This window comes from Oncorhynchus tshawytscha, linkage group LG05, assembly GCF_018296145.1.
Source record: "Oncorhynchus tshawytscha isolate Ot180627B linkage group LG05, Otsh_v2.0, whole genome shotgun sequence".
In the NCBI taxonomy this organism is placed as follows: domain Eukaryota; kingdom Metazoa; phylum Chordata; class Actinopteri; order Salmoniformes; family Salmonidae; genus Oncorhynchus; species Oncorhynchus tshawytscha.
The window spans coordinates 13,927,021-13,954,159 of NC_056433.1; the positions used below are offsets into that span (position 1 = coordinate 13,927,021).

Sequence of the window (27,139 nt, forward strand, 5' to 3'; positions counted from 1 at the left end):
CGTGACTTATTTTCCTCTGAAGCTCTGTCACCCCCTAAGAAGGGAAAACGAAACATATTTTGCTCAGCTATCTGGCTGTAATATGTTGTAAAATGGACCAAATAGAAAGCTCAAATTTCTCTACAGCCGAGGAAGATGAATCTGCGAAGAAATTAGTATGGTGTTTGACACGAGTCGGGAAAGATTTGGACTGGCTCCGCTTGTTCGAGAATACAGAGGTACAGTAATTAGCTAACGATAGTTAATTTAGCCGTTAGTAAATGTAGCTGCGAATCAAACATACATGTTGTATGTACATTTTGACTAGTTAGCTGTTTGGTGCTAAAGTTGAACCTCAACCTACTGGCTAGCTAGCTAACTAGAGTGTTAGCTAAATCCCTCTTGAATGCGAAATGGTAGTCAAGGGCTGAGACCTGTTCAATATGCAAAGCCCTCTGTCACTCAAACTTATTCCAGCATCTGCCAGCTGGGAATACTAACGTAAACTCGTACATCGCCTTGGTCCGTACAATTGCCCTTATTTTAGCGCCCCAAAAACGTAATACTTCCAGATCAACTGTAATGTCAATACCATTGTAAAGCGCAATTTCTCCCCTTTTCAACAAAATCAATTACATGACCTAAACGCTGCCTGTTTCTGCATAATTCAAGCAGGCAATGAGCCCAGACGGTCTTTTTAAAAATGGTGGGTGGGGAAGCGAAACTAATGCGTGACAGTGAGACGAAGCGATGTCGTGTGGGGAAATGTTTTTTTCCCCCCACTCGATCTGTCCAACTTATCACCTTATAGCCTCTAAAATGTAAATAAAACACTAAAAGAGTTTATATGATGTGTCATTACATACCTATTTGAAAGTTTGTGTTGAATTTGAATCTGGTTTTTAGGGCGGTGCTAAGTGATTTTAGAAGTAAACAGCGGCTTTGAGAATGATGACGAAAAAAATAACTAGGTATCCCCCCTTACCCCGTCACTGTCCAGTTTTTCTTTTTAAAGGATGAGAGAAGTGCTTACACCTTGTGGAGAGAGATTGTATAAGACAGAAAGTTGCTTTATGCGTGCTGTACATTACGACATGGCACGTCAAGATGTAACGGAGGGTCAGTTTTTAACTTTTCATCCAATACTATAGAGCCATTACCATGTAGATCAACGCTTGAATAGAAACCTAGTTCACACCCCCGATTTTGAAGTCAACACAGTCGCCACAATCCCATTAGTTTTCTTTGTAGCCTCGTTTGAATGTTGCGGTTGTGCACATTTGTACGGAATGGGGTGAGTTTACGTTATATTTGCCAATGGGTGTGTACAGTGTAGGTTACCCTCTGAAGAATAGGTTACTCTAGCTTAGTACGGACAACGTTTCTAGTTTTTAATTCATAAATTACACGTGCACACATTCGACATACACACTTCCACACTCATCACATACGCTGCTACTGTTTGTCTATCCTGTTCCAGCTCTAATGTTACCTCAATTTCCTCATACACCTGCACTTTGACTTGGTAACTTACTGGTATCCCATGTATATGTTAGCCAAGCTATCATTGCTCATTGTGTATTTGTATTATTGTATTCTGTGCTGTTGAAGGGCCCGTAAGTAAGCATTTCACTGTTAGTATACACCTGTTTACGAAACATATTACAATTTATATTTGATGTTTAGAGAATTTACTTTTTCAATGCTAGTAAAGGGTACTATAGTTATCACGTTTCACATTGGATTTATTAACTACAAAACATTGTTTAAGACGTCTTTGTTATTCTAGTGCTGCTCTGCACACACAAGTTTAACATTTGGCAAGGTCCAACATTTTAAACCAACTCGGGAGTTCAAAGTTCCTCCATAAAAGCCGCTCCTCCGTAGGTATAATTACGTAACGTTAGACATGTCATAAGACGCTTAGCACTTAATGACAAGCTTCCTCCATCTCCATGTTTGTCTTACATAATGATTAAACCATCCTGTTCCGGGAGGCAAAATATACAATTAGCTCTTAACAGTGGTAAAAATACTTTCAAGTACTACTTAAGTATTTTGGTGGATATCTGTGCTTTACTTTACTATTTATATTTTTTACTACTTTTATTTATACATTCCTGAAGAAAATTATGTACTTTTTACTCCATACATTTTCCCTGACACCCAATAGTACTCATTACATTTTGAATGCTTAGCAGGATAGAAATGGTCCAATTTCCACTTATCGAGAGAACATCCCTACTGCCTCTGATCTGGCGGACTCACTAAACACAAATACTTTGTTTTTAAATGACAACCCTTACATACAGTACATGTCACCAGTGGTGATTTTAGCATGTAAGTCTTGGTGAAGCAAAAAATACATTTTAGATTCATGCCAGCAGTGGTGACCTGTTGTTCAAGGCAGGTGGGGCTCTGCTATGTTTTTTCTCTCCAAATGCAGTAAGGGGGTGAATGAACTCCTTCACTGCTAGACAAGGCTTCGCTGGTAGCCGGGTGTGTATTTGTGAATTTTTATTAGGATCTTCATTAGCTAATTACTTTACAAACATTTAACAAATAGACAATTAAAATACCTGACAGGAAACACACTTAACATTCAGTTGATGGTTTCTATTTCCTGTCCAGTCATATTGTTTATCGCATTAGAACTTAATTTTTTCTTTCTTGAAGGTGGCTTTACTTTCTGCCTGAGAAATATGGATTGGTAAAGAGCTCCATTCAGTTTTGGCTCTATATAAAACTGTAACGGTGATTTGTCCTTGGGTTGTCTTAGATCGGGTATTCCCAAACGTGCAATGCCTGTCGGGGGGATGCCAAATAAAAATGAGATACACTTTTCTTTTCTTTTACATTTTCAAGCAGCCCATTTATATTTTCCAACGGGGCTATACAATTGGGTGAGGATTTTTTTCTTGTCTGAGTAGCCTCGTTTCACTGCCAAAAATAAAATGAAACCAAGCGTTCACAGCGAAATAACAACACAATGTCAAATACAGGTAGCCTTGTCAAATAATTAACATCCAATCACATTAACCTCTACTGTCTCGCGGGATTTCTACTTACTGTCCATATGTAGCCAAATGTAGCTGCTGCTCATGTTGGTATCTGTACTAATGGCGCAAAAACCGTAACGGGGAGACCTAGTGGAGTGGTGACATGCATGCAAGCAGTTGCTCCCGACGCCACTTGGGTACACTGCAGCATCCCCCGAGAGGCTCTCTCTGCCAAGGGAATACCTGACAGCTTGAAAAATGTTTTGGACACTACAGTGAAAATGGATAACTTTGTTGAAGCAAGGCCCCTGAACTCTTGTGTATTTTCTGCACAATGCAATGATATGGATAGCGACCATGTAATGCTTTTACAACATACAGAAGTGCTCTGGTCATCGAGCAAAATATTGACTAACCATTTTCACTTGTCTGGCCGCTTGCATGATAACGAGTTTCTCATATGACTGGCCTATCTGGGTGATGTTTTTCTCACCTGAACGATCTGAATCTAGGATTACAGAGACTCTCCGCAACTATTTTCAAGAAGTTCGAGCTATTCTGTCTGCATTAACAAGAACACACAGGTCTTTCTATCATTGTATGATTTTTTTTGTGTGCAAATTAACTGAAGCTTACGACAATGTCAAATGTGATATAGCGAAGCACCTGAGTGAGTTGGGTGTGCAATTACGCAGGTACTTTCCTGAAACGGATTACACAAACAACAGGATTCGTTATCCCTTTCATGCTCTGCCTCCAGTCCACTTACCGATATCTGAACAAGAGCGCCTCATCGAAATTGCAACAAGCTGTTCTGTGAAAATTGAATTTAACAGAAGCCACTGCCAGATTTCTGGATTGGGCTGCGCTCAGAGTATCCTGCTTTGGCAAATTGGCTGTTAAGACACTGATGCCCTTTGCAACCACAACCTATGTGAGAGTGGATTCTCAGCCCTCACTAGCATGACAACTAAATACAGGCACAGACTGTGTATGGAAAATGATTTAAGACTGAGACTCTCCAATTATGTGCATCATTTCAAGCACACCCTTCTCATTAACCTGTGGTGAGTTATTCACAATTTGATGAACAAATAACGTTTTATATGTAAGATGGCTAAATAAAGAGCAAAATTATTGATTATTATTTGTGTCTTGGTCCTATAAGAGCTCTTTGTCACTTCCCACGAGCTGGGTTGTGACATAAGAATGAGTTTATGTTTAATAAATGTATTGTGTATGTGTGTGGCAGGCTTACAATGGCAAAAAAAGCATTTGAGTGTGCTGACCCAGGTGCAGGAGGAGGTACGCAGCTGCCTAGGAACGGTGGGTTAACTGCCTTGTTCAGGGGCAGAACGACAGATTTTTACCTTGTCAGCTCGGGGATTCAATCTTGCAACCTTACGGTTAGCTAGTCCAACACTAACCACCTGCCTCACGAGGAGCCTGCCTGTTACGCGAATGCAGTAAGAAGCCAAGGTAAGTTGCTAGCTAGCATTAAACTTATAAAAATCAATCAATCATCACTAGTTATAACTACACATGGTTGATATTACTAGTTTATCTAGCGTGTCCTATGTTGCATATAATCGATGCGGTGCGCATTCGCGAAAAAGGACTGTCGTTGCTCCGTGTACCTAACCATAAACATCAATGCCTTTTCTTAAATTCAATACACAGAAGTATATATTTTTAAACCTGCATATTTAGCTAAAAGATACCCAGGTTAGCAGGCAATATTAACCCGGGGAAATTGTCACTTCTCTTGCGTTCATTGCACGCAGAGTCAGGGTATATGCAACAGTTTGGCCGCCTGGCTCATTGCGAACTAATTTGCCAGAATTTTACATAATTATGACATAACATTGAAGGTTGTGCAATGTAACAGGAATATTTAGACTTATGGATGCCACCCGTTGGATAAAATACGTAACGGTTCCATATTTCACTGAAAGAATAAACTTCTTGTTTTCGAGATGATGGTTTCCGGATTCGACCATATTAATGACCTAAGGCTCGTATTTCTGTGTGTTATTATGTTAAGTCTATGATTTGGTAGAGCAGTTTGACTGAGCGATGGTAGGCACCAGCAGGCTCGTACGCATTCATTCAAACAGCACTGTTGTGCGTTTTGCAAGCAGCTCTTCGCAATGCTTCAAGCATTGCGCTGTTTATGACTTCAAGCCTATCAACTCCTGAGATTAGGCTGGTGTAACCGATGTGAAATGGCTAGTTAGTTAGCGGGGTGCGCGCTAATAGCGTTTTAAACGTCACTCGCTCTGAGACTTGGAGTGGTTGTTCCCTTGCTCTGCATGGGTAACGCTGCTTAAAGGGTGGCTGTTGTCGATGTGTTCCTGGTTCGAGCCCAGGTGGCGGTGAGGAGAGGGACGGAAGCTATACTGTTACACTGGCAACACTAAAGTGCCTATAAGAACATCCAATTGTCAAAGCTATATGAAATGCAAATGGTATAGAGAGTCCTATAATAACTACAACCTAAAACTTCTTACCTGGGAATATTGAAGACTCATGTTAACTTACAGCTACTCCCCTACTATTTTACATTTCCACCTGAAGACATACCCAAATCTAACTGCCTGTAGCTCAGGCCCAGAACCAAGGATATGCATATTCCTGTTTTCATTTGAAAGAAAACACTCTGAAGTTTGTGTAAATGTGAATTTAATGCAGGAGAATATAACACAATAGATCTGGTTTAGATAATACAATGGAAAAAAAAACATACGTTTTTTTTCTTTTTGTTTTATCATCTTTTAAAATGAACAAGACAAAACAAACATTCAGATAGGATGATGGGGACCATTTCAGTGAAAAACATGAGGGCAACAGTACTTGTGCAAAGTTTCAGAATGATAACTTCCAAAATGAGTGTGCTACATGACATTTATCATGAAGTCACCCAGGTGACCTGTGAGTCACCCATGAAGTCACCCGTACTTATAGAATGCCCTTTGTATGCATGCTGGAAACCTGTTGTCAGACCATTACATGATAAATAATCCTTGATTTCTACAGACACAACACAGGTAGCAAGCTTATATGATGACTATTAGGACCAGTGAGTGAATGCAGATTTTTTAAAATCATTAGTGGAATAACCTTTGACTCTTTCCAGTCTTCTGTGCACACCCCATACATCAAGCACTGAGGGATTGGGGTAGGTTTTTGGTTAGTTATAACTCTAAGCAATTTGGTGTCAAGATTATCTGTACCAGGTGAAAGAGACAACGGCATCCTTTCTACCTCTTCCCTTTATACTTGGTGAAATTTAAACATACGTTGCCTCTCCGTCATCATATAATCTTTTATTGGGGTATATGACATGGAGCCATCAGTTGGAATCATAGCATTCCTCAACTTGTCCACTTTGCCTGTAAAATATTAAAGTAGTTTGCGATGTCATGGTTTTGTAATGAATATACCCTCTGATTCAACAGAGGCAGACATGTTATAATTCCTACCCAGAATGGCCTTCAACATTCTCCATTCCCCCCCCATCACACTTCATACATTTATTTTGTGCTGATCGAAACCCTTTCCTTTTGTTTATCTGTTTATTTATCTGCTGCTGTTTTGGCATCATAACGTTGAATCATTACATTTCTCAGCTCATCAATTCATGGGGCACCGTTTGACCTCATTGCCTTTTAGGGGCATGCTTATCAGCTATACTCAAATCATTTCATTAACTTTGTGACATTTCAGGATCATCCTTACAACACACTTCTAACCATTGCACATTCTTAATCTCATCCAGAAATGAGTCCTGATTGAACCCTCTGTCGGACCATCGGTAGCTTGTTTTCCTAATGAGTGCAACCAAGTTATGATCACTACAACCTAGTGCCACTGATACAGCTTTAGAACAATGTTCAGCCATGTTAGTAAAAATGTGATCGATACAAGTTGATGTGATAACGGACCAATTAGTGAACGTTCTGGTTGGCAGTGGTGTAAAAGTACTTTAAAGTACTAACGTTTTTTTTTTGGCATATGTATCTGTACATAACTTTACTATAAATTTGTACAACTTTTTACTTCACTACATTCCTAATGAAAATAATGTACTTTTTAAGCCATAAATTTTCCCTGACACCCAAAAGTGCTTTTTACATGATGAATGCTTAGCATGGCAGGAAAATTATAAATCACGCACTTATCATGAGAACAGGTGGTCATCCCTACTGCCTCTGATCTGGCATACTCACTAAATATAAATGCATTGTTTGTAAATCATGTTGGAGTGTACCCCTGACTATCAGTACATTTTAAAAGCAAGAAAATGGTGCCATCAGCTTTGCTTAATAAAAGGAATTTGAAATTAATTTTACTTTTGATACTTAAGTATATTTAGAACCTAATACTTTTAGACTTCTACTCAAGTATTATTTTACTGGGTGACTTTTACTGAGTAACTTTCTATTTAGGTATCAATACTTTACTCAGGTATGGCAATTGGGTACTTTTTCCACCCCTGCTGTTGGAAATGTCATAACTTGGGTCAGGTTACATACATTGGCAACAGAAATATGTTTCTTATTTGACAGTTGGTGTTAAACATGTTTTATATTCATTTCTCCCCATTTTCATATCTTATCCAACATTTTGCATATTACATCAATATATATCACATCAGCACTAGGTGCCCTAAAGCAGCAACCAACTAGTATATGTTTCTAATGTGGTGTTTGGTTCTTATTATTCAGAGTAAATAACTCACGGACATTAGAGAAGCTTTAACCAAGTTTAATTCTTCCCAAAGGTTCTGTACAGCTGTAATCGGACAGCAAAAACATTTCTCACTTCACAGTTATACATCCTACTTAAAACACTCCTCCTTCTCCAATCCTTACAGTTTATGGCTCCACAGGAAGCTAATGAAGAGGGTAACAGGATAACAAACCTTTATTACTGCCTTAACCTCTAGGGTATCTGGGACACTAGCGTCCCAGCTGGCCAACATCCAGTGATATTGCAGAGTGTCAAATACAGAAATATTCATGATAAAAATTCAGAAAAGATTAACTTCTTGTGAATTCAACCACGGTGTCAGATTTTAAAAATGCTTTACGGCAAAAGCATACCTTACGATTATTTGAGGACATCGCCCAGCAGACATCATTACAAACAGTAACCAGCCAAGTAGAAGAGTTACACAAGTCAGAAATAGAGAAAATTAATCACTTGCCTTTGATCTTCATATGGTTGCACTCAGGACATTCATTTATTCAATAAATGTTCCATTTTTTCGATAAAGTCTCTCTTTATATCCAAAAACCTCAGTTTTCTTCAGTAATCCACAGGCTCAAACGCAGTCACAACAGGCAGACAAAAAAATCCAAGTTGTATCCGTAAAGTTCATAACATGTCAACCGATATTTATATTCAATCCTCGGGTTGTTTTTACCGGGCAATAACGTCGTCAATATAAAACGTGAACAAGAAAGGCACTCTCTCGGTCGCGCGCATGAAAAAGCTCTGTGACACGGCAGAGTCCACTCATTCAGACTGCTCTTAATCCCTCATTTTTCAGAATACAAGCCTGAAACAATTTCTAAAGACTTGATATCTAGTGGAAGGCATAGGAACTGCAATTTGAGTCCTAAGTCAATGGATACTCTAATGGCATTGAATAGAAAACAACAATGTTTTCTCAGGTGTTCGCCTGCCAAATCAGTTCTGTTATACTCAGACACTATTTTAACAGTTTTTGGAAACTTTAGAGTTTTCTATCAAAATTTACCAATTATATGCATATCCCATCTTCTGGGCCTGAATAGAAGGTAGTTTAATTTGGGCACGCTTTTCATCCAAAATTCCAAATGCTGCCCTCTACCCTAGAGAAGTTAAACAAATTGATTTTCTACTGACAATTGAGATGTACAAACTATGGCATAAGGGGTTGAGTGAATAAGAGGCCATCTGTAATTTCGGTTAAGACAATAAGCGAGCTAGGACCGATGTAGTCAATAAGTGTTCAGCACTTATAATTTGTTGCACTACATTCATAGGGGGAGGCACATGGGCTACTGACAGCTTACTACACAACATAAACAAGGTTGAATCATGACGTCAGTGTTCTTCAGGCCGGCGCTCTAGAAATAGGCCCGATTTGGAGCTCTCCCACCCCCAGAGTTCCCAGTTGGCTTAAACTCACCGAAGTCTGGAGATGTTCAAATTTTGAGTTTCCAATAGTTTTGAACGCGGCAGAAGTCATGCTGGATTGACAGCATGGCCAATGTATTCAACCTTTTATAGCCAATGGTGTTGAATGTTTTTATTTTAAATTTAGAAAAGAGAGCCTTTAACCCAGACTTGGACCACACACCCCCACCACTGAATAGCAGGCTAGTGATTTGCTTTGCAACGCTTGCAGTTAGCCACTGATTCCTTCCACTCATTGTTGAATTTGCGATTTCCAGCTTGTTGTGTAATGTTTATGGCTGATGAGCACTGATAAAACTTATCTGTAATTTCTCTTCATATGACAAGGATTGAAAAGGATTTGCCAGTAGATTGTCGACTTGATTCATGATGATGACTGCTTGTTAGCTAAGATTTTTAGAAGTATGAGGTTGGACATCAGTCTAATCAAGGCTACGGTAGGTATAAACTGAATTGATGTAATTTTCTGTGGCCAATGACCTTGAGTCTTCTTGGATGTGCACTTCTAATGTAACTCTATGGCAGCACTCAAGGGGCTTGAATTTTTGAGCTCTACCTGTAGATTTTGCAGTGAGGTAATATCCCTAATGAGTGACAGAACACTGAGCCAATCACAGCGCAACTAGAGAACATTACCAACCCTTTACGCTCCATATTTTCCGCTTGCTGCTCCACCACAAGCACTGAGCTAGGTTGAAACTAGAGGTCGACAGATTAGGATTTTTCAACGCCGATACCGATTTTTATTTTATTTGTTAATGACAATTACAACAATACTGAATGAAAACTTATTTTAACTTAATACATCAATAAAATCAATTTGGCCTACAATAAATAATGAAACATGTTCAATTTGGTTTAAATCCTGCAAAAACAAAGTGTTGGAGAAGAAAGTAAAAGTGCAAAATGTGCTATGTAAGAAAGCTAACGTTTCAGTTCCTTGCTCAGAACATGAGAACATATGAAAGCTGGTGGTTCCTTTTAACATGAGTCTTCAATATTCCCAGGTAAGAAGTTTTAGGTTGTAGTTATTATAGGAATTATAGCACTATTTCTCTCTATACCATTTGTATTTCATTAACCTTTGACTATTGGATGTTCTTATAGGCACTTTAGTATTGCCAGTGTAACCGTATAGCTTCTGTCCCTCTCCTTGCTCCTCCCTGGGCTCGAACCAGCAACACAATGACAACAGCCACCATCAAAGCAGCGTTACCCATGCAGAGCAAGGGGAACAACTACTAGAAGGCTCAGAGCAAGTGACATTTGAAACGCTAATAGCGCACGCTAACTAGCTAGCCATTTCACTGCGGTTACACCAGCCTCATCTCGGGAGTTGATAGGCTTGAAGTCATAAACAGCGCAATGCTTGACGCCCAACGAAGAGCTGCTGGCAAAACACACGAAAGTGCTGTTAGAATGAATGTTTACGCGCCTGCTTCTGTTTACCACCACTCAGTCAGATACTTAGATACTTGTATGCTCAGTCAGATTATATGCAACGCAGGAAACACTAGATAATATCTAGTAATATCATCAACCATGTGTAGTTAACTAGTGATTATGATTGTTTTTTTTAAGATGAGTTTAATGCTAGCTAGCAACTTACCTTGGCTTACTGCATTCGCGTAACTCCTTGTGGAGTGCAACGAGAGGCAGGCCGTTATTGCGTTGGACTAGTTAACTGTAAGGTTGCAATATCGAATCCCCCGAGCTGACAAGGTGAAAGTCTGTTGTTCTGCCCCTGAACGAGGCAGTTAACCCACCGTTCCTAGGCCTTCATTGAAAATAAGAATGTGTTCTTAACTGACTTGCCTAGTTAAATAAAGGTATTTTATTTTTAAAGAAAAATAAATAAAATAAAAAATGTATCTGCAAATCGGCGCCCAAAAATACAAATTTCCGATTGTTATGAAAACTTGAAATCAGCCATTCCGATTAATCGGTTGACTTCTAGTTGAAACACTTGCATTTTGGAGATGCTTTACTCAAGAAAAAGAGACCATTTTTGTATGTGGCTTCATTGTAACATCAGTTCACATCTATTAATGCCAAAATAACATACAAAACTGGCCCGACCTGCACTGAATGACGGGTCGCCACAACATGTCACAGAGAAATGTTCTAGTGATGTTATTCTATCATAGAGAACTATGGACTCTTATTCTGCTCTATGCAAAGAAATATTATTGTAAACATTATGCAAAAAAAGTATAACGCGCTACTGTGTGAATTCCCTAAGCTCCATTCTTGTCTCAGGTCACAATTGGACGTGGCTTAAATGTCACTCACCAGCTTGTGTCCCCAAGCTGCCCCCTAATGATATCCAGAATGCACTGTATGTTCAAGCAACGAGACGGCGGCCAATGGACAGTGACCGATAAGAAGGTACAGCTTCTCCACATATCCAATTTTAAAATAAATAGTTTTTTTATTATAAAAAAAAAAAGTATAAGCAGTTTATTCTTTTTTCAGAGCCTTAATGGTGTGTGGGTGAACGGAGAACGAATTCCTGTGGACATAGCTCACCTCCTGAGGCTTGGGGACACGATAAAGTTGGGGGTGCCCATCGTCGGCACCAAAGTGGAGTATGAGTACATACTGGTTCGGCAGCGCCTCGAGGACATCAAACCCTACCTAATGACGGGACCAAGTGAAGGGGCCTGCGCCACATCCAGAATCAAGAAGACGAAGAGGAAATTTAACTCTGAACTGGAGCCTTCAACCTCCTCTAAATCCAAGCTCTACCGCCACTCTGCCACAGACAAGTCCCAGGGCCAGCCTTACCCCACAGACGAGCCCCGGGACAGGCCAGGGACCAGGGTACGGGAGGAGGCCGGGCCCAGCATGCGGCAGCATCGGCGGCTGGACTCGCCTCTAGAGAGACCCAGCAGTCCTAGCAGGAGTCTGTCCAGTCTGCAAATGTACGTCTGTGTCTCCTGCTGCTACATTTATAACATATTGGGCAGGTTCTATATGAAAGAGAATATGTCCCTTTCTCAATTGTCTAGAAATCAGTCCTCCTTTCCTTGTCAGCACTGATTGGAAAAGACTTGACAGGTGGAACAATATGATGGAAGCTCATCATTAGGCTGCCTTTTTTACCAGGTCTATTATTTTGATCAGCAAAGAGTTGCAAAACTCTGGTAACTTTTCCAGAAATCCTGTTAGGAAGATTTCTGGAGTAAGAAAGGAATAAGCAGGAAATCCGGATCATCCGACCAGTATTTCTGAAAACCTGGGAAATTGTGAAAGTTAGCAACATCTTGCAACCCTAGATCAGCACGATGAAAGAGGAAAGGAGGACAGATTTGCAGAAAAAGCCAGGTGTTCTCATTATTAACATCCAGACTGATAAACAAAAATGTACTGATTGGCTGCTAGGTACAGTCAGAACATGCTGGTGCTGCGGGAGCGGATGAACTTCACCCAGCGGCAGGTGGCGGCCCTGGAGGCTGAGGGGGGGAGACAGCGGGATGACCCCCACCGGGAGGAGCAGGTGAGGGAGCTGCAGAGCCAGCTGGAGATGCTGAGGGGCCAGCTGCACAGGATGGAGATGTTGGAGAGGTCCATCAGCGAGACAGAGAACCGCCTGGAGGTGAGCCTCAGTAAAGGGATATCAGGGATTCATCCAGAATTTCTGCTTTTTATAAGATTATCCTCCAGTCACATAAAATTTACAGACCTATACCCCGTTGCTAGCCTATTCTTTTTTGTTGTTGTTGTGATCACAGTGCCTTCAGAAAGTATTCATACGCCTTGACTTATTCCACATGTTGTTACAGCCTGAATTCAAAATGGATTGAATAGTTTTTCCTCCCTCACCCATCTACACACAGTAGCCCACAGTGACAAAGTAAAAACATGTTTTTAGAAATAGTATTACATGTATATTGAAAATGAAATGCATAAATATGCAATTTACATAAATAGTCACAGCCCTCATTCAATACTTTGTAGAAGCACCTTTTTGGAGGCGATTTCAGCTTTGCACATTTGGGGATTTTCGCACCGTCTTAAGTTAAATGGGGAGTGGCAATGAACAGCACTCTTCAAGTCTTCCAATGGGATTCAAGTCTGGGCTTTCTGCTGGGCCACTGTTCTGAAGCCATTCCGGCATTGGGGTTATTGTCCTGTTGGAACGTGAACCTTCGACCCCCCCCCCCCTTTATTTGGCTCCAATCATTGTTCCCTCTGTCTTTACCAGTCTCCCAGACCCTGTTGCTGTTAAGCATCCCCATAGAATGATGTTGCCACTACCTTGCTTCACGGTAGGGATGGTGTTAGACAGGTGATAAGCTGTGCTTGGTTTTCTCCAGACATAGCGCTTTGCAGTCAGGCCAAAGAGATACATTAAAATATATATATATATATATATATATATATATATATATATATATAAATATATATATATATAATTATTATTATTATTATTATTATTATTATTATATATATATATTATTATTATATATTTTATTATTATTATTATTTACCCCTTTTCTCCCCAATTTCGTGGTATCCAATTAGTAGTTACAATCTTGTCTCATCGCTACTCCCGTACGGGCTCGGGAGAGACGAAGGTCGAAAGCCATGCGTCCTCCGAAACACAACCTAACCAAGCTGCACTGCTTCTTAACACAGCGTGCCGGTCACGGCCGGCTGCGACAGATCCTGGGCGCGAACACAGAGTCTCTGGTGGCACACTGCGATGCAGTGCCCTAGACCACTGCGCCACCCGGGAGGCCCGAAGAGATGCATCTCAGCCAAGGAACTTTGTAGTTTTGTTAGTGGTCATTGTGTTCTTGGTCACCTCCCTGATCAAGGTCCTTGCCTGGTTGCTAGTGCTGAGCGATCAACTCAAATGTCTAATTTCTAGGGTTTTAAACAACTAATTGTTTTATGTCTGTGAATTCCATTTTGTTCAGGGTATTTTCTGTGAGCTCAATGTGCACATTGCACAGTTTCTCTAGAGATAAATCATATCCAGAATGAACTATGCGAATAGGTGGGGAGCTTGTTTCCAACAGGCCAATATTCTACATGGATTAGATTCAACTTTGTCATTGTACAGTACAAAGAAATACAATTTGCATCTGACCAGAAATGCAAGTATAAGAATGCAAAAAATGTACAAGTGAAACAATTAAATACAATGTATGTTAAGTGGGATGTATAAATGTGCAATGAAGGCAAATTGAAAGTGCAAGGAGGCATTCAACTGAAATGCAGGAATAGCAGCAATGAGGTTGCCGATGTATTGTTTTTATTCTGTGTTACAGCATTCAACCCACATAATGCATAGTGCATTTAATGTACATTTTTTAAAATTGAAACCGAAAACCTTGATCTGTTTTTTTTTTTTTTTTTTAAATCTAACTGAAACAACCTCAAAAAGCACATTGCTCAGCACTACCAGTTGCACAGTTTGGTCTGACGGCCAGCGCTAGGCAGAGTCTGGGTAGTTCCATAATTTTTCCATTTACCAATGATGGAAACCACTGCTCTTAAATGTTCATTACTCTAGAAATGTGTTTTCTACCCTTTCCCATTTATACAGTACCAGTCAAAAGTTTGGACACACCTACTCATTCCAGGGTTTTTCTTTTGTTTACTATTTTCTACATTGTAGAATAATAGTGATGGCATCAAAACTATTAAGTAACACATATGGAATCATGTATTAACCAAAAAAGTGTTAAACAAATCAAAATGCATTTGAGATTCTTCAAAGTAGCCATCCTTTGCCTTGATGACAGCTCATTGGGTAGTCACCTGTAATACATTTCAATTAACAGTTGTGCCTTGTTAATTTGTGGAATTTCTTTCCTTAATGCATTTGAGCCAATCAATTGTTGTGACAAGGTAGTGTTGGTATGCAGAAGATAGCCCTAAAGGACCAAGTCCATATGGCAAGTACAGCTCAAATAAGCAAAGAGAAACGGCAGTCCTTTACTTTAAGACATGAAGGTCCGTCAATCCAGAAAATTAAGAACTTTGAAAGTTTCTTCAAGTGCAGTCGCAAGAACCAAGCGCTATGATGAAACTGGCTCTCGTGAGGACCGCCACAGGAAAATAATACCCAGCATTACCTCTGCTGCAGAGGATAAGTTCATTAGAGTTACTAGCCTCAAATCGTTAATTAACTGCACTTTTAGATTGCAGCCAAAATAAATGCTTCAAGCGTTCAAGTAACAGACTCTTCTCAATATCAACTGTTCAGAGGACACTGAATCAGGCCTTCATGGTTGAATTGCTGTACAGAAACTACTAGTAAGGGACACCAATAAGAATAAGAGACTTGCTTGGGCCAAGAAACACGAGCAATGGACATTAGACCGGTGGAAATCTGTCCTTTGGTCTGACTCCAAATTTGCGATTTTTGTTTCCAACCACTGTGTCTTTGTGACGCGAAGTAGGTGAATGGATGATCTATGCATGTGGTTCCCATCGTGAATTATGGAGGTGTGGGGGTGCCTTGCTGGTGACACTGTGATTTATTTAGAATTCAATGCACACTTAACCAGCATGGCTACCACAGCATTCTGCAGCGATATGCCATCCCATCTGTTTTGCTCTTTGTGGGATTATCATTTGTTTTTCAACAGGACATTGACCCAAAACATACCAGGCTGCTGTGTAAGGTCTATTTGATCAAGAAAGAAAGGGATGGAGTGCTGCATCAGATGACCTGGCCTCCACAATCACTTGACCTCAACCCAAATTATGTATTTATTTTTTTCCCCCAATGAAACGGAATAAAGTTTCTTCGTGGGTTGGGATGAGTTGGACTGCAGAATGAAGGAAAAGCAGCCAACAAGTGCTCAGCATATGCGAAAAAGCATTCCTCATGAAGCAGGTTAAACAAATCAAAAATATTTTAGATTCGTCAAATAGCTACCCTTTGCACTCTATGCCTTTTTGGTTGATACATGATTCCATATGTGTTTTCATAGTTTTGATGTCTTCACTATTGTTCTACATCTTAGAAAAGAGTAAAAATAAAGAAAACCCCTCTAAATGAGTATGTGTGTTCCAACTTTAGACTGGTCCTGTATGCCTCATTACAAGAGAGCTATGGACAGTTCCTTGGACTTCATTGGTATAGTTTCTGCTCTGACATGCACTTTCAACTGTGGGACCTTTATAGACAGATGTGTTTCTTTCTAAATCTTGTCCAAACAATTGAATTGGCCACAGGTTGTAGCGACATCTCAAGGATGATTTGGATTGTCATAGCAAAGAGGTATGAATACTTGCTGTATGTAAATTAGATTTCTGCATTTTCAATAACTTTGCTAAAATGTCAACAACAACAAAACACTGTCATTATGAGGTATTGTGTGTAGATGGGCGAAAGAGAACAAACATTTAATCCATTTTGAATTCAGGCTGTAACGACAATGTGGATTTAGTCAAGGGTTATGAATATGTTCTGAAAGCACTGTATATATTATACGACTCTGACAAGACCTTTCAGGAGGAATCTTACACCAAACGTATTTGAGTGTATAGTAGAGCAAATATGTATTTGATAATGATCAAGGTGTGCTCCAGAACGATGACTCATTTAACACTGGCAAATGTTTGTTGTTTTAAAGGTGCAAAAAACACAGCATGAAGAGGAGGGTTTAAAAAAACAGTTGGAGGAGAAGGGTTTGAAAAAGCAGCTGGAGGAGGCATTGCAAGAGGTAAGCAACATTAAGCTCTTGTATTATTCTTTTTTTATTTATTTTACCTTTTACCTTTACTAGGCAAGTCAGTTAAGAACAAATTCTTATTTTCAATGACGGCCTAGGAACAGTGGGTTAACTGCCTGTTCAGGGGCAGAATGACAGATTTGTACCTTGTCAGCTCGGGGATTCGAACTTGCAACCTTATGGTTACTAGTCCAACACTCTAACCACTAGGCTACCCTGCCTGACGCAATTGTATTTGTGTAACCAATCTTGAATCTGTTGCAATCGATATAGCAAAGAAAAGTCATAGAGGAACTTGCACTCTCTCGACAAGGCTTCGAGGATGTCCTCAAGGCCAAAGACAAAGAGCTGGAGGTGACAAAGGTAAGCTACCTTCAGCGTGACTTCCTCACTCAATTGAATTTCCTAACTCGTTTGAATGAAATTGTCTTCACTTGACATGCCTGGATTAAAATAAATTGTTGAGGTTTCAAACCAATGTCTTGCAGGAAGAGAAGGAGAGGGCGAGAACTCAAAAGGAGGAGGTGGTAACACAAATGACGGAGGTGCTGGAGAACGAACTTCAATGCATCATTTGTTCTGAGCTCTTCATTAGGGTAAATATTTTGACCGTTTTATGGAGTTCCCATTGGATATCAATAAGTCTCATGTACAGTTAAGTTTACATCTGTCTGGGAGTATAGCTACTAACTGGAAGACTGTACTGTAATCTCAATCTCTAATTCCAATGTTATCACAACGAAAGGTTACGGTAAAGGCCCAATGCGGCTGTTTTTATCTCAATATCAAATCCTTTTTATCTGTTATTGGCAGAGAGGCTTGGAACTCTTTATTTTTCTATTTTTTTATGTCACCGGACAAGCCAAAACTCCACCCGTTTAAACCTCCTGATTTTAAAACAATATACACTGCTCAAAAAAATAAAGGGAACACTTAAACAACACAATGTAACTCCAAGTCAATCACACTTCTGTGAAATCAAACTGTCCACTTAGGAAGCAACACTGATTGACAATAAATTTCACATGCCGTTGTGCAAATGGAATAGACAACAGGTGGAAATTATAAGCAATTAGCAAGACACCCCCAATAAAGGAGTGGTTCTGCAGGTGGTGACCAGACCACTTCTCAGTTCCTATGCTTCCTGGCTGATGTTTTGGTCACCTTTTGAATGCTGGTGGTGCTTTCACTCTAGTGGTAGCATGAGATGGAGTCTACAACCCACACAAGTGGCAGTAGTAGTGCAGCTCATCCAGGATGGCACATCAATGCGAGCTGTGGCAAGAAGATTTGCTGTGTCTGTCAGCGTAGTGTCCAGAGCATGGAGGCGCTACCAGGAGACAGGCCAGTACATCAGGAGATGTGGAGGAGGCCGTAGGAGGGCAACAACCCAGCAGCAGGACCGCTACCTCCGCCTTTGTGCAAGGAGGAGCAGGAGGAGCACTGCCAGAGCCCTGCAAAATGACCTCCAGCAGGCCACAAATGGTCAGAAACAGACTCCATGAGGGTGGTATGAGGGCCCGACGTCCACAGGTGTGGGTTGTGCTTACAGCTCAATACTGTGCAGGACGTTTGGCATTTGCCAGAGAACACCAAGATTGGCAAATTCGCCACTGGCGCCCTGTGCTCTTTACAGATGAAAGCAGGTTCACACTGAGCACATGTGACAGTCTGGAGACGCCGTGGAGAACGTTCTGCTGCCTGCAACATCCTCCAGCATGACCGGTTTGGCGGTGGGTCAGTCATGGTGTGGGGTGGCATTTCTTTGGGGGGGCCGCACAGCCCTCCATGTGCTCGCCAGAGGTAGCCTGACTGCCATTAGGTACCATATGCTGGTGCGATTGGCCCTGGGTTCCTCCTAATGCAAGACAATGCTAGACCTCATGTGGCTGGAGTGTGTCAGCAGTTCCTGCAAGAGGAAGGCATTGATTGCTATGGACTGGCCCGCCCGTTCCCCAGACCTGACTCCAATTGAGCACATCTGGGACATCATGTCTCGCTCCATCCACCAATGCCACATTGCACCACAGACTGTCCAGGAGTTGGCGGATGCTTTAGTCCAGGTCTGGGAGGAGATCCCTCAGGAGACCATCCGCCACCTCATCAGGAGCATGCCCAGGCATTGTAGGGAGGTCATACAGGCATGTGGAGGCCACACACACTACTGAGCCTAATTTTGACTTGTTTTAAGGACATTACATCAATGTTGGATCAGCCTGTAGTGTGGTTTTCCACTTTAATTTTGAGTGTGACTTAAAATCCAGACCTCCAAGGGTTGATCAATTTGATTTCCATTAATAATTTTTGCATGATTTTTGTTGTCAGCACATTCAACTATGTAAAGAAAAAGTATTTAAGAATATTTCATTCATTCAGATCTAGGATGTGTTATTTTAGTGTTCCCTTTATTTTTTTGAGCAGTGTATATATATATATAATAATTATTTAACCTTTTTTATTTAACTAGGCAGGTCAGTTAAGAACAAATTCTTATTTACAATGACAGCCTACCCCGGTCAAACTCTGACGACGCTGGGCCAATTGTGCGCCACTGAGATGCAGCACTGAGATGCAGTGCCTTAGACCGCTGATCTACCTTTCAAGTCTCTATGAAAATGCTATTTTTGTTACAAATGTAACCAGACCAATGCACATTCACTAATAATGACCAACTTCTTGTAGCAGGCATTCTAGAAAATGTACATAGGTCTCATAATAAATCTATTAAGTAAAAGCCCATGTGCTAGTGAGTAGCCAGCTAGTCTTTAATATTTAGTCTTGGCAACTTGGATCTATTTGCTTGATAATAAGGTAGGACAGTTGAACTGTTATGAATACACCCTCCTGTCCATCTTCAACTGTTTGAACAACACAGCCTGTTCACTTTATTGAAATCAAGTGGCCTACCTAGTAAAGAAGATACTTATTTCTCAGAATGAGAACAAGTTGCCAATTGATCATTTAAATGTGTTTTATGCTCATTGCACATTTTTATAAAACATACTAGACAGCTAGCACATAAGTCTGTCTAAAATTCTGCTAGCAGTACTGCAATGCTGCACACGACAAACTGAGCAATCATGTTCATTGATACTCTTGGTTTAGTAGGGTCAGCTTTGTTCTACATTTCGGGAGTTAACACAACCTTTCTAACGATATCCTTTTTTAAAAAATTCTTAATTGTTACAGTAAAATGTCAAAGCATTTTGGTGTCCATATGAACTATTTTGTTGGACCAAACCTCCAATGCAAATAGTTTAAAGGGATTTTGTCAGTGAGGTCCTTTATCTACTTCCCCAGATTCAGATGAACTCGTGGATACCATTTTTATTTCTCTGCGTGAGGTTTGAAGGTCATTGCTAACTTCCGCTAGCGCAATGACTGGAAGTCTATGGTAACACTAGTTAGCATTGGCTCGCAAAAACTACCTCTAACTTACTTCATACTGGACACAGACATAGAAATGGTATCCACGAGTTCACCTGACTCTGAGAAAGTGCCAAAATCCCAATGTATCCCTTACACTTCTTGTTGTCAGAGAGGAAGAAGGTCATCTTTCATCATTGCTGTGAGTGGCAGGGCAAGGGGCTTGGTGTCCGCAAGTGAGAAGGTGCACACAGCACAGAAGGAGCTAACGATATGAGACCAAAAAGACAGAACGCTCTTAAATAAAAAATACAATACAGGCATTTGGAACATCACGCTAAAACATTAATTTGATATATCGCCTAGCCCTATTTTTAACCAGAAAATATCACTTTTACAGTATAATATGATACAAGTCACAGGTAAAACGGAATTTTGAATGCTGTAAGCCTTTAATCCGAGCTGTTTGGTTTCGATCTTTCGTTTGTATATCCCCTACAGGCGGTGACCCTTAACTGCGCCCACAGCTTCTGCCTGCACTGCATCAGTGAGTGGCGCAAGCGGAAGGACGAGTGCCCCATCTGCCGGCAGGCCATCCTCTCTCAGACCCGCTCGCTGGTGCTGGACAACTGCATTGATCGCATGGTGGAACAGCTCAGCCCAGACATGAAGCAGAGACGCCTGGTGCTCATCACTGAGAGGAAAGGTGAGAGGTGTGTTCACCCCACTCCTAAGTTTGTGGAAGTTGTTGAGGGAAGCCTTGGAATTCATGGGTGAAGATGTGGCGGATGGATGGATGGATGGAAGGACGGATGGATGGATGTTTGTGTGATAAGTCAAATCAAAGTAAGTTAACAAGTGTGCCTTACTGAACACGACCCAGGTCAGTGGGTCTGAAGGGCTCTCATGGTGCCTTCTACTACTGTCTCTCCACACAGCCCAGCCAGAGGAGGTGATGGTGATCGACGACAGTAGTAGTAGTAGTAGCAGCAGCAGTAGCAGTAGTAGTAGCAGCAGCAGTAACAGTGACCTCTTCATGGATAGCTTCAGCTCCGTCATCTCCCTGGAAGGGAGCGTCATTTGGAGCTCTAGCTCTGCATCTTATATCAGTGATGATTCAGATGTAGACAATGTCGCTCTTTAGCCAATTTGACGTTGGGTGTTTCACGTGACTTTTTCTTTTTCTGTTACACACATTGTCCTGTAAGGTTGACAGAGACGGCCGTGGAGAATGCAGAGGAAAAAGCCCGTCCTTGACAGGAAACTAAGGCACTCAATATTGTACAATAAATTACGTTAGTGTTCATATATTTGGTAACAATGTCTTCTTTTTTTGTGTTCATTTATTTTCCCATTGAAACGGAATAAAGTTTCTTCATTCATTTGACGTGTCACAAAATGTCTCTGCACAGAAATGAACACAAGGTGGCGCCAGTAAAAACAATACTATTTTTGTGGGTGTGAAACTGGTTTATTTATTTATCTTTTTGTAAATTCCACTTCTCAAATCACACCTTCCACCTACTCTTTGGCAGTTTACACACTGCCCCATTGCCTAGCAACTAATGCAATGGCTCCTGCCATGGAGGCAAATAGAGAAGTGTGATTATGCCACCATCCCAACAATAATGCATGAAATACTGCTGGCACTCTGCATGGCTAAACAGATGGGTGGTCTTTCTCTCTGTGCTGGGTTTTGAATTCCCTTACACAAGGTGATCTTTGAAGATGTTAAGACAATTTACAGTGCTTTCAGAAAGTATTCACACCCCTTGACTTTTTCCAAATGTGGGATTAAAATTGATTTATTTGTGTTTTGTCAAAGCTCTTCAAAAAAAAAATACTCTTGTCAAAGTGGAATTCACATTTTTTTTTCATTAAACAGGAAATAAATATTAGATAAGTATTCAACCCACTCAGTCAATGTTAGAATCACCTTTGTCAGCAATTACAGCTTTGAGTCTTTCTGGGTAAGTCTGAGCACATTGCACACTAGGTTTGTACAATATATATCCGTTCTTTTATAAACAAATCATATAGTTTGTTTGTTGAGGATTGCTAGACAGCCATTTTCAAGTCTTGCGATAGATTTTCAAGCCAATTTAAGTTAACTCTATCTAGGCCACTCAGGACCCTTGAATGTCATCTTGGTAAGCAACACCAGTGTGTATTTGGCCTTGTGTTTTAGGCTATTGACCTACTGAATTTGGGAATTTGTCTCCCAGTGTCTGTTGGAAAGCAGGCTGAACTAGGTTACCCTCTAGGATTTTGCCTGTGCTTAGCACTTTTACCTTTTTTTATAAAAAATAAAATAAAAAAAACTCCCAAGTCCTTACCAATGGCAAGCATACTGATAACATGATGCAGCCACCACCATTCTTGAATATTTGAAGTGGTACTCTGTCATGTGTTGGCTTTGCCCCAAACAATGTTTTGTAGTCAGGACAAAAAGTTAATTGCTTTGCCACTTTTTTTTGTAGTATTACTATAGTGTCTTATTGCAAACAGGATTTGGGTTTGGGAATATTTTTATTCTGTACAGGCTTCCTTTTCACTGTCATTTTGTTAGTATTGTGGAATAACTACAATATTGTTGATCCATCCTCTGTTATTGCCCATCACAGCCATTAAACTCTTAACTGTTTTAAAGTCACCATTGGCCTCAGGGTAAGGTCCCTGAGCAGTTTCCTTCCTCTCTGGCAGCTGCGTTAGGAAGGACGCCTGTATCTTTAGTGACAGGGTGTATTGATACATCAGTGTACAATTTAACTGCACCATGCTCAAATGGATATTAAAATGGTTTTTTTACCCATCTAACAATGGGTAGCCTTCTTTGCAAACCATAGGAAAACCTCCCTGGTCTTTGTGGTTGAATCTGTGCTTAAAATTCACTGCTTGACTTAGGGAGCTTAAAATGATCTGTATGTGGGGTACAAAGAGGGGTTAGTCATTTCAAGATTGTTAAACACTTGCACACGGTGAGTCCATGCAACTTATGGGCATAGTTAAGCACATTTTTACTTGTGAATTTATTTAGTCTTGCTGTAGAAAGGTTGAATATTTAATGATGAGACATTTCAGCTTTTCCTTTTGAATTTAATTGGTAAACATTTCTGAAACCACTTCACTTTGACATTGAGGTATTTGTGTCACTGATCTACACACCTCAATTTAATCCAGTTTAAATCCAGACTGTTATAACAAAGCGGAAAAAGTCTAGGTGTGAACACTTTCTCAAGGCACTGTAAATTCTGTAAGATGGCATCTACTGCACTTTCCAATAGCAAAGCTCTTCTCTGTATGAAACGGGCAGTACTAGGTGAGATATATGGGCCAATATCCTACTGTGTTGTATGATGCAGAGGGGAACCCTGCACTGTTAAAGGTGCCACATGGTCAATTGGACACCTGCGGAGGCCGTGAAGCAGTTATGGTGATATGGCCTCTGCAGAAATCAAGGCACGCAAACTTCTTGCGCTTTGCCGAGCAACGCAGAGCTGTTGTGAAGGGAGTTTGGTTGACGGTAGGTCCTGTATAAACAGTCATGTCAATACGGAGCCCCCTCCCCATTGGTGTAACATTTGTGGTATGGAGGTCAATTTGCACTCTGCGCCTCCAGAGGCTCTGATTGTGTCAGACCATCCATATGGTGCCTCCACCACATTTTAGAATTAAGCATAAATTGGCTTTTCTCTGGGAATGCAATGACATCAGCACTTCTGGAAATATGTGGGCATTGCATTTTTTAACCTGTCAATAGAGAATGCAGTCAGTGTTATCTCTGCTCTTCAATCATAGATGTGTCCAATGTCAATTCTACTGTAAAGACCAACATAAATTATATGGTTTTGTTAATTCATTTACTTTGATTAGTCTTATCAACATGCAGGTTTTCCCCACTGTGTTACAGATCTTTTTGGGTTCTTCAGACACAAAGCAATGGGGACAAGCGGTTGCACTAAAAGAGCAAAGCCTAACTAACAACATCACTAAGCCATGCAAGACTCATAGATGACACTGGATTTCCCCACACATTTTTCTTCAGTTCCAGGCTAGAGCAGATGCAGCCTGGGATCGCCAACACTGATTCATTCACCCCCACTAGGTTGATATCCCGGGCGCGTTTCAGTGCCTGCTTCTGGAGACCCTTTCCTCCACTGCTCTGTGGAGAAGGCCCATGTCATGCCAGTTCATTAGAAGCCAAGAGCAAGGAAAGCGTGTGTCTGTCAGACTGCGTTACACCAGGGCGACAGTGACGGTCAGCCCCGGGGCCCTAGTCAGAGTCGTCGCTCCCCTCACTCCGTCCCTCCATCTCCTCCAGGAGCCTCTACCATGATGTGTCATGAAAAGAACAGTTACCCTCTCTCTCTTGCTCCCCCCCTCATCATGCTGAAGCGTTTGGGTCGCACCATGTGACCGGTCATGTCCCATTAAGTTACTAAGTAGGATTACCCATCTTATTACATAATTAAGCGAATATCCTCCTAATACACCATATTATGTCATTAGGCCTTCAGTGTCATGATAAAGTAAAGCATTTGCCCCTGCCTAACCCCCTTCCCCCACTCCATATAATTTAGCCCTATATTTTAGAACCTAAATACTAATAGGAATGTGTATATGACGTGTCATTGATGCATACTGTCAAATCGTGAGCTTTAAGTTAAGTAAACATCCTATTCCTACTTTTCTATATTAGCTTGGGGCTGTTAGGAGAATCAGCATAGTGCTACTGTGCCAAACTGACATGCCTCTGAACTCACTGCAAACCCTTTGAAGAAACAAGCTCCACTCAATGAACCGTGGCTGCAGTAGAACAGAGTGCAGGGAGAATCAGGGAGAGGTAGCTACAGACTCCAGATGAGGGTTACAGACAGAACATTAGGACCTATCGGCTTTTGTTGTCCCAGACCCACCTCTCCGGAGCCTCCCTAGTTCTGCAACTGATAAGACCTACCAGCACTGGTTCCTGTCATAGACGGTCAACTCCAGGCCTTGGTGACCATTGTTATAGGCTGAGGATGGCATAATTGGGGGATTTTGTAAGGCTAAGGCTGATCTAGCTGGTTTTTGTTTTGTGTCTAGACTGCAATTCATTATTTATTCTGCGGTGTCTGGGAGAATGTATAGTATGTAATGTGTAACCTGAAAGTGATGTTTATGTTTTATTGTCCAACTCTTCAGATAGGCTTCATGGCTCTAAATCGATCATCATTATTGGGTTGTGTGTTTTTGTGTGTTTCTTGTCTGTTAACGTTTTTGTACTAACGTGTAATACTTTGCTCTTTATTTTACTCTTATTATATTTATTTATATATATATATATATACAGTGCCTTGCGAAAGTATTCAGCCCCCTTGTTTCAAGCTTGGGAAATGTTTCAAGCTTGGGAAATCGTTTTGTATCCAAATCCGGCTTTAAACTTCTTCACAACAGTATCTCGGACCTGCCTGGTGTGTTCCTTGTTCTTCATGATGCTCTCTGCGCTTTTAACGGACCTCTGAGACTATCACAGTGCAGGTGCATTTATACGGAGACTTGATTACACACAGGTGGATTGTATTTATCATCATTAGTCATTTAGGTCAACATTGGATCATTCAGAGATCCTCACTGAACTTCTGGAGAGAGTTTGCTGCACTGAAAGTAAAGGGGCTGAATAATTTTGCAAACCCAATTTTTCAGTTTTTGATTTGTTAAAAAAGTTTGAAATATCCAATAAATGTCGTTCCACTTCATGATTGTGTCCCACTTGTTGTTGATTCTTCACAAAAAAATACAGTTTTATATCTTTATTTTTGAAGCCTGAAATGTGGCAAAAGGTCGCAAAGTTCAAGGGGACCGAATACTTTCGCAAGGCACTGTATATATATATATATCCTAATGCCTAGTCACTTTACCCTTCCTTCATGTACAAATCTACTTCAAATACCTCATAGCTTTGCATATTGATCTTGTTCTGGTAGTCCCTGTAGATCATTCCATTCTTGTGTATGATATTTTATTCCTCTTGTGTTACTATTTAATTTGTATTATTATTTGTCAAAACTACTCTGCAGCATCAATGGGAAGGGCTCGTAAGAAAGAATTACACGGTTAAGTCTACACCAGTTGTATTCAGCGCATGTGACAAAAAAAATTGATTAGATTTAAGATATGTTATGTTTTGGTGTGTGATTCTTTCATTCAACACATAATAAAGACTCTCTCTTGCAGCAAGACATTAATGTGTTGTAGTACCACCATGGTTTTTGACTAGAGAATCTGCTTGTTTAGATGCTTTGGGATGGATGATGGATCCTCTCCAAATGCATCTTATCCAAAATCCTCGTTCCATCTGCCAGCTTGCTCACAAATGGTCCACACAGCAGGATCATGGCACACAGCTACACTGCATCTACAGTTCTGTGTGTTGAGTGTGTACAGTATGTGTTGCGTAGCATGCAGGGTAAGCTATTCTGTCCACTCCACTCTGCACCAAGCACAGCTCACTGCCCAAGTCCTGTCCAAATTGCCTTGATAAGGCAGCCTCTGAGTAAGATTTATAATACTTATAACATTAATACATTGTAGCTTGGTGTGATGTAATCAAATCATTGTTTTAATAAGAGCAGTAGGTCTACATGATTGGATAGTAGTAATTTACTCAAACGAGTGCTTTGAGGGTAATTTATATTATGTTGCATTACAGACAGAAACAAAGATGGCAGACAGTAATTGTAATTACACGTGTATAGTCTTTTGTTGTGAGACGTGGCGTGACATGACTGTGCAGGTTCCCTGCATGGATGTCTTTGAGCTGCCAGCCAAGCTTCAGCTGAACATAAATCAGGGAAAAGGGTTTTCGCTGATGAGAATCAGCTCTACTGGCTGAAATTGTCTTGTTCATAGTGCTTTAATCCTCACCTCACC

General features: G+C 40.7%; 1 protein-coding gene across 6 annotated transcripts; it reads left to right on the plus strand.

The window, feature by feature from the left end:
* On the plus strand, window positions 1-25,714 carry LOC112249968 (ring finger protein 8, E3 ubiquitin protein ligase). 6 transcript variants are annotated; one of them, XM_024419739.2, is made up of 9 exons: window positions 1-218; window positions 11,424-11,552; window positions 11,640-12,088; window positions 12,549-12,762; window positions 16,763-16,852; window positions 17,135-17,224; window positions 17,350-17,457; window positions 20,729-20,940; window positions 24,138-25,714. In XM_024419739.2, the coding sequence occupies exons 1-9, from the start codon at window positions 93-95 to the stop codon at window positions 24,187-24,189; spliced, it is 1,470 nt and encodes a 489-aa protein (XP_024275507.1). In that variant the 5' UTR covers window positions 1-92; the 3' UTR covers window positions 24,190-25,714. The 6 variants fall into 6 exon arrangements, with proteins under 6 accessions (XP_024275507.1, XP_024275506.1, XP_024275508.1 ...); XM_024419738.2 differs by having other exon boundaries at window positions 20,729-20,933; XM_024419740.2 differs by lacking the exon at window positions 24,138-25,714 and adding an exon at window positions 21,436-21,609.
* Window positions 25,715-27,139: the final 1,425 nt, after the last annotated feature.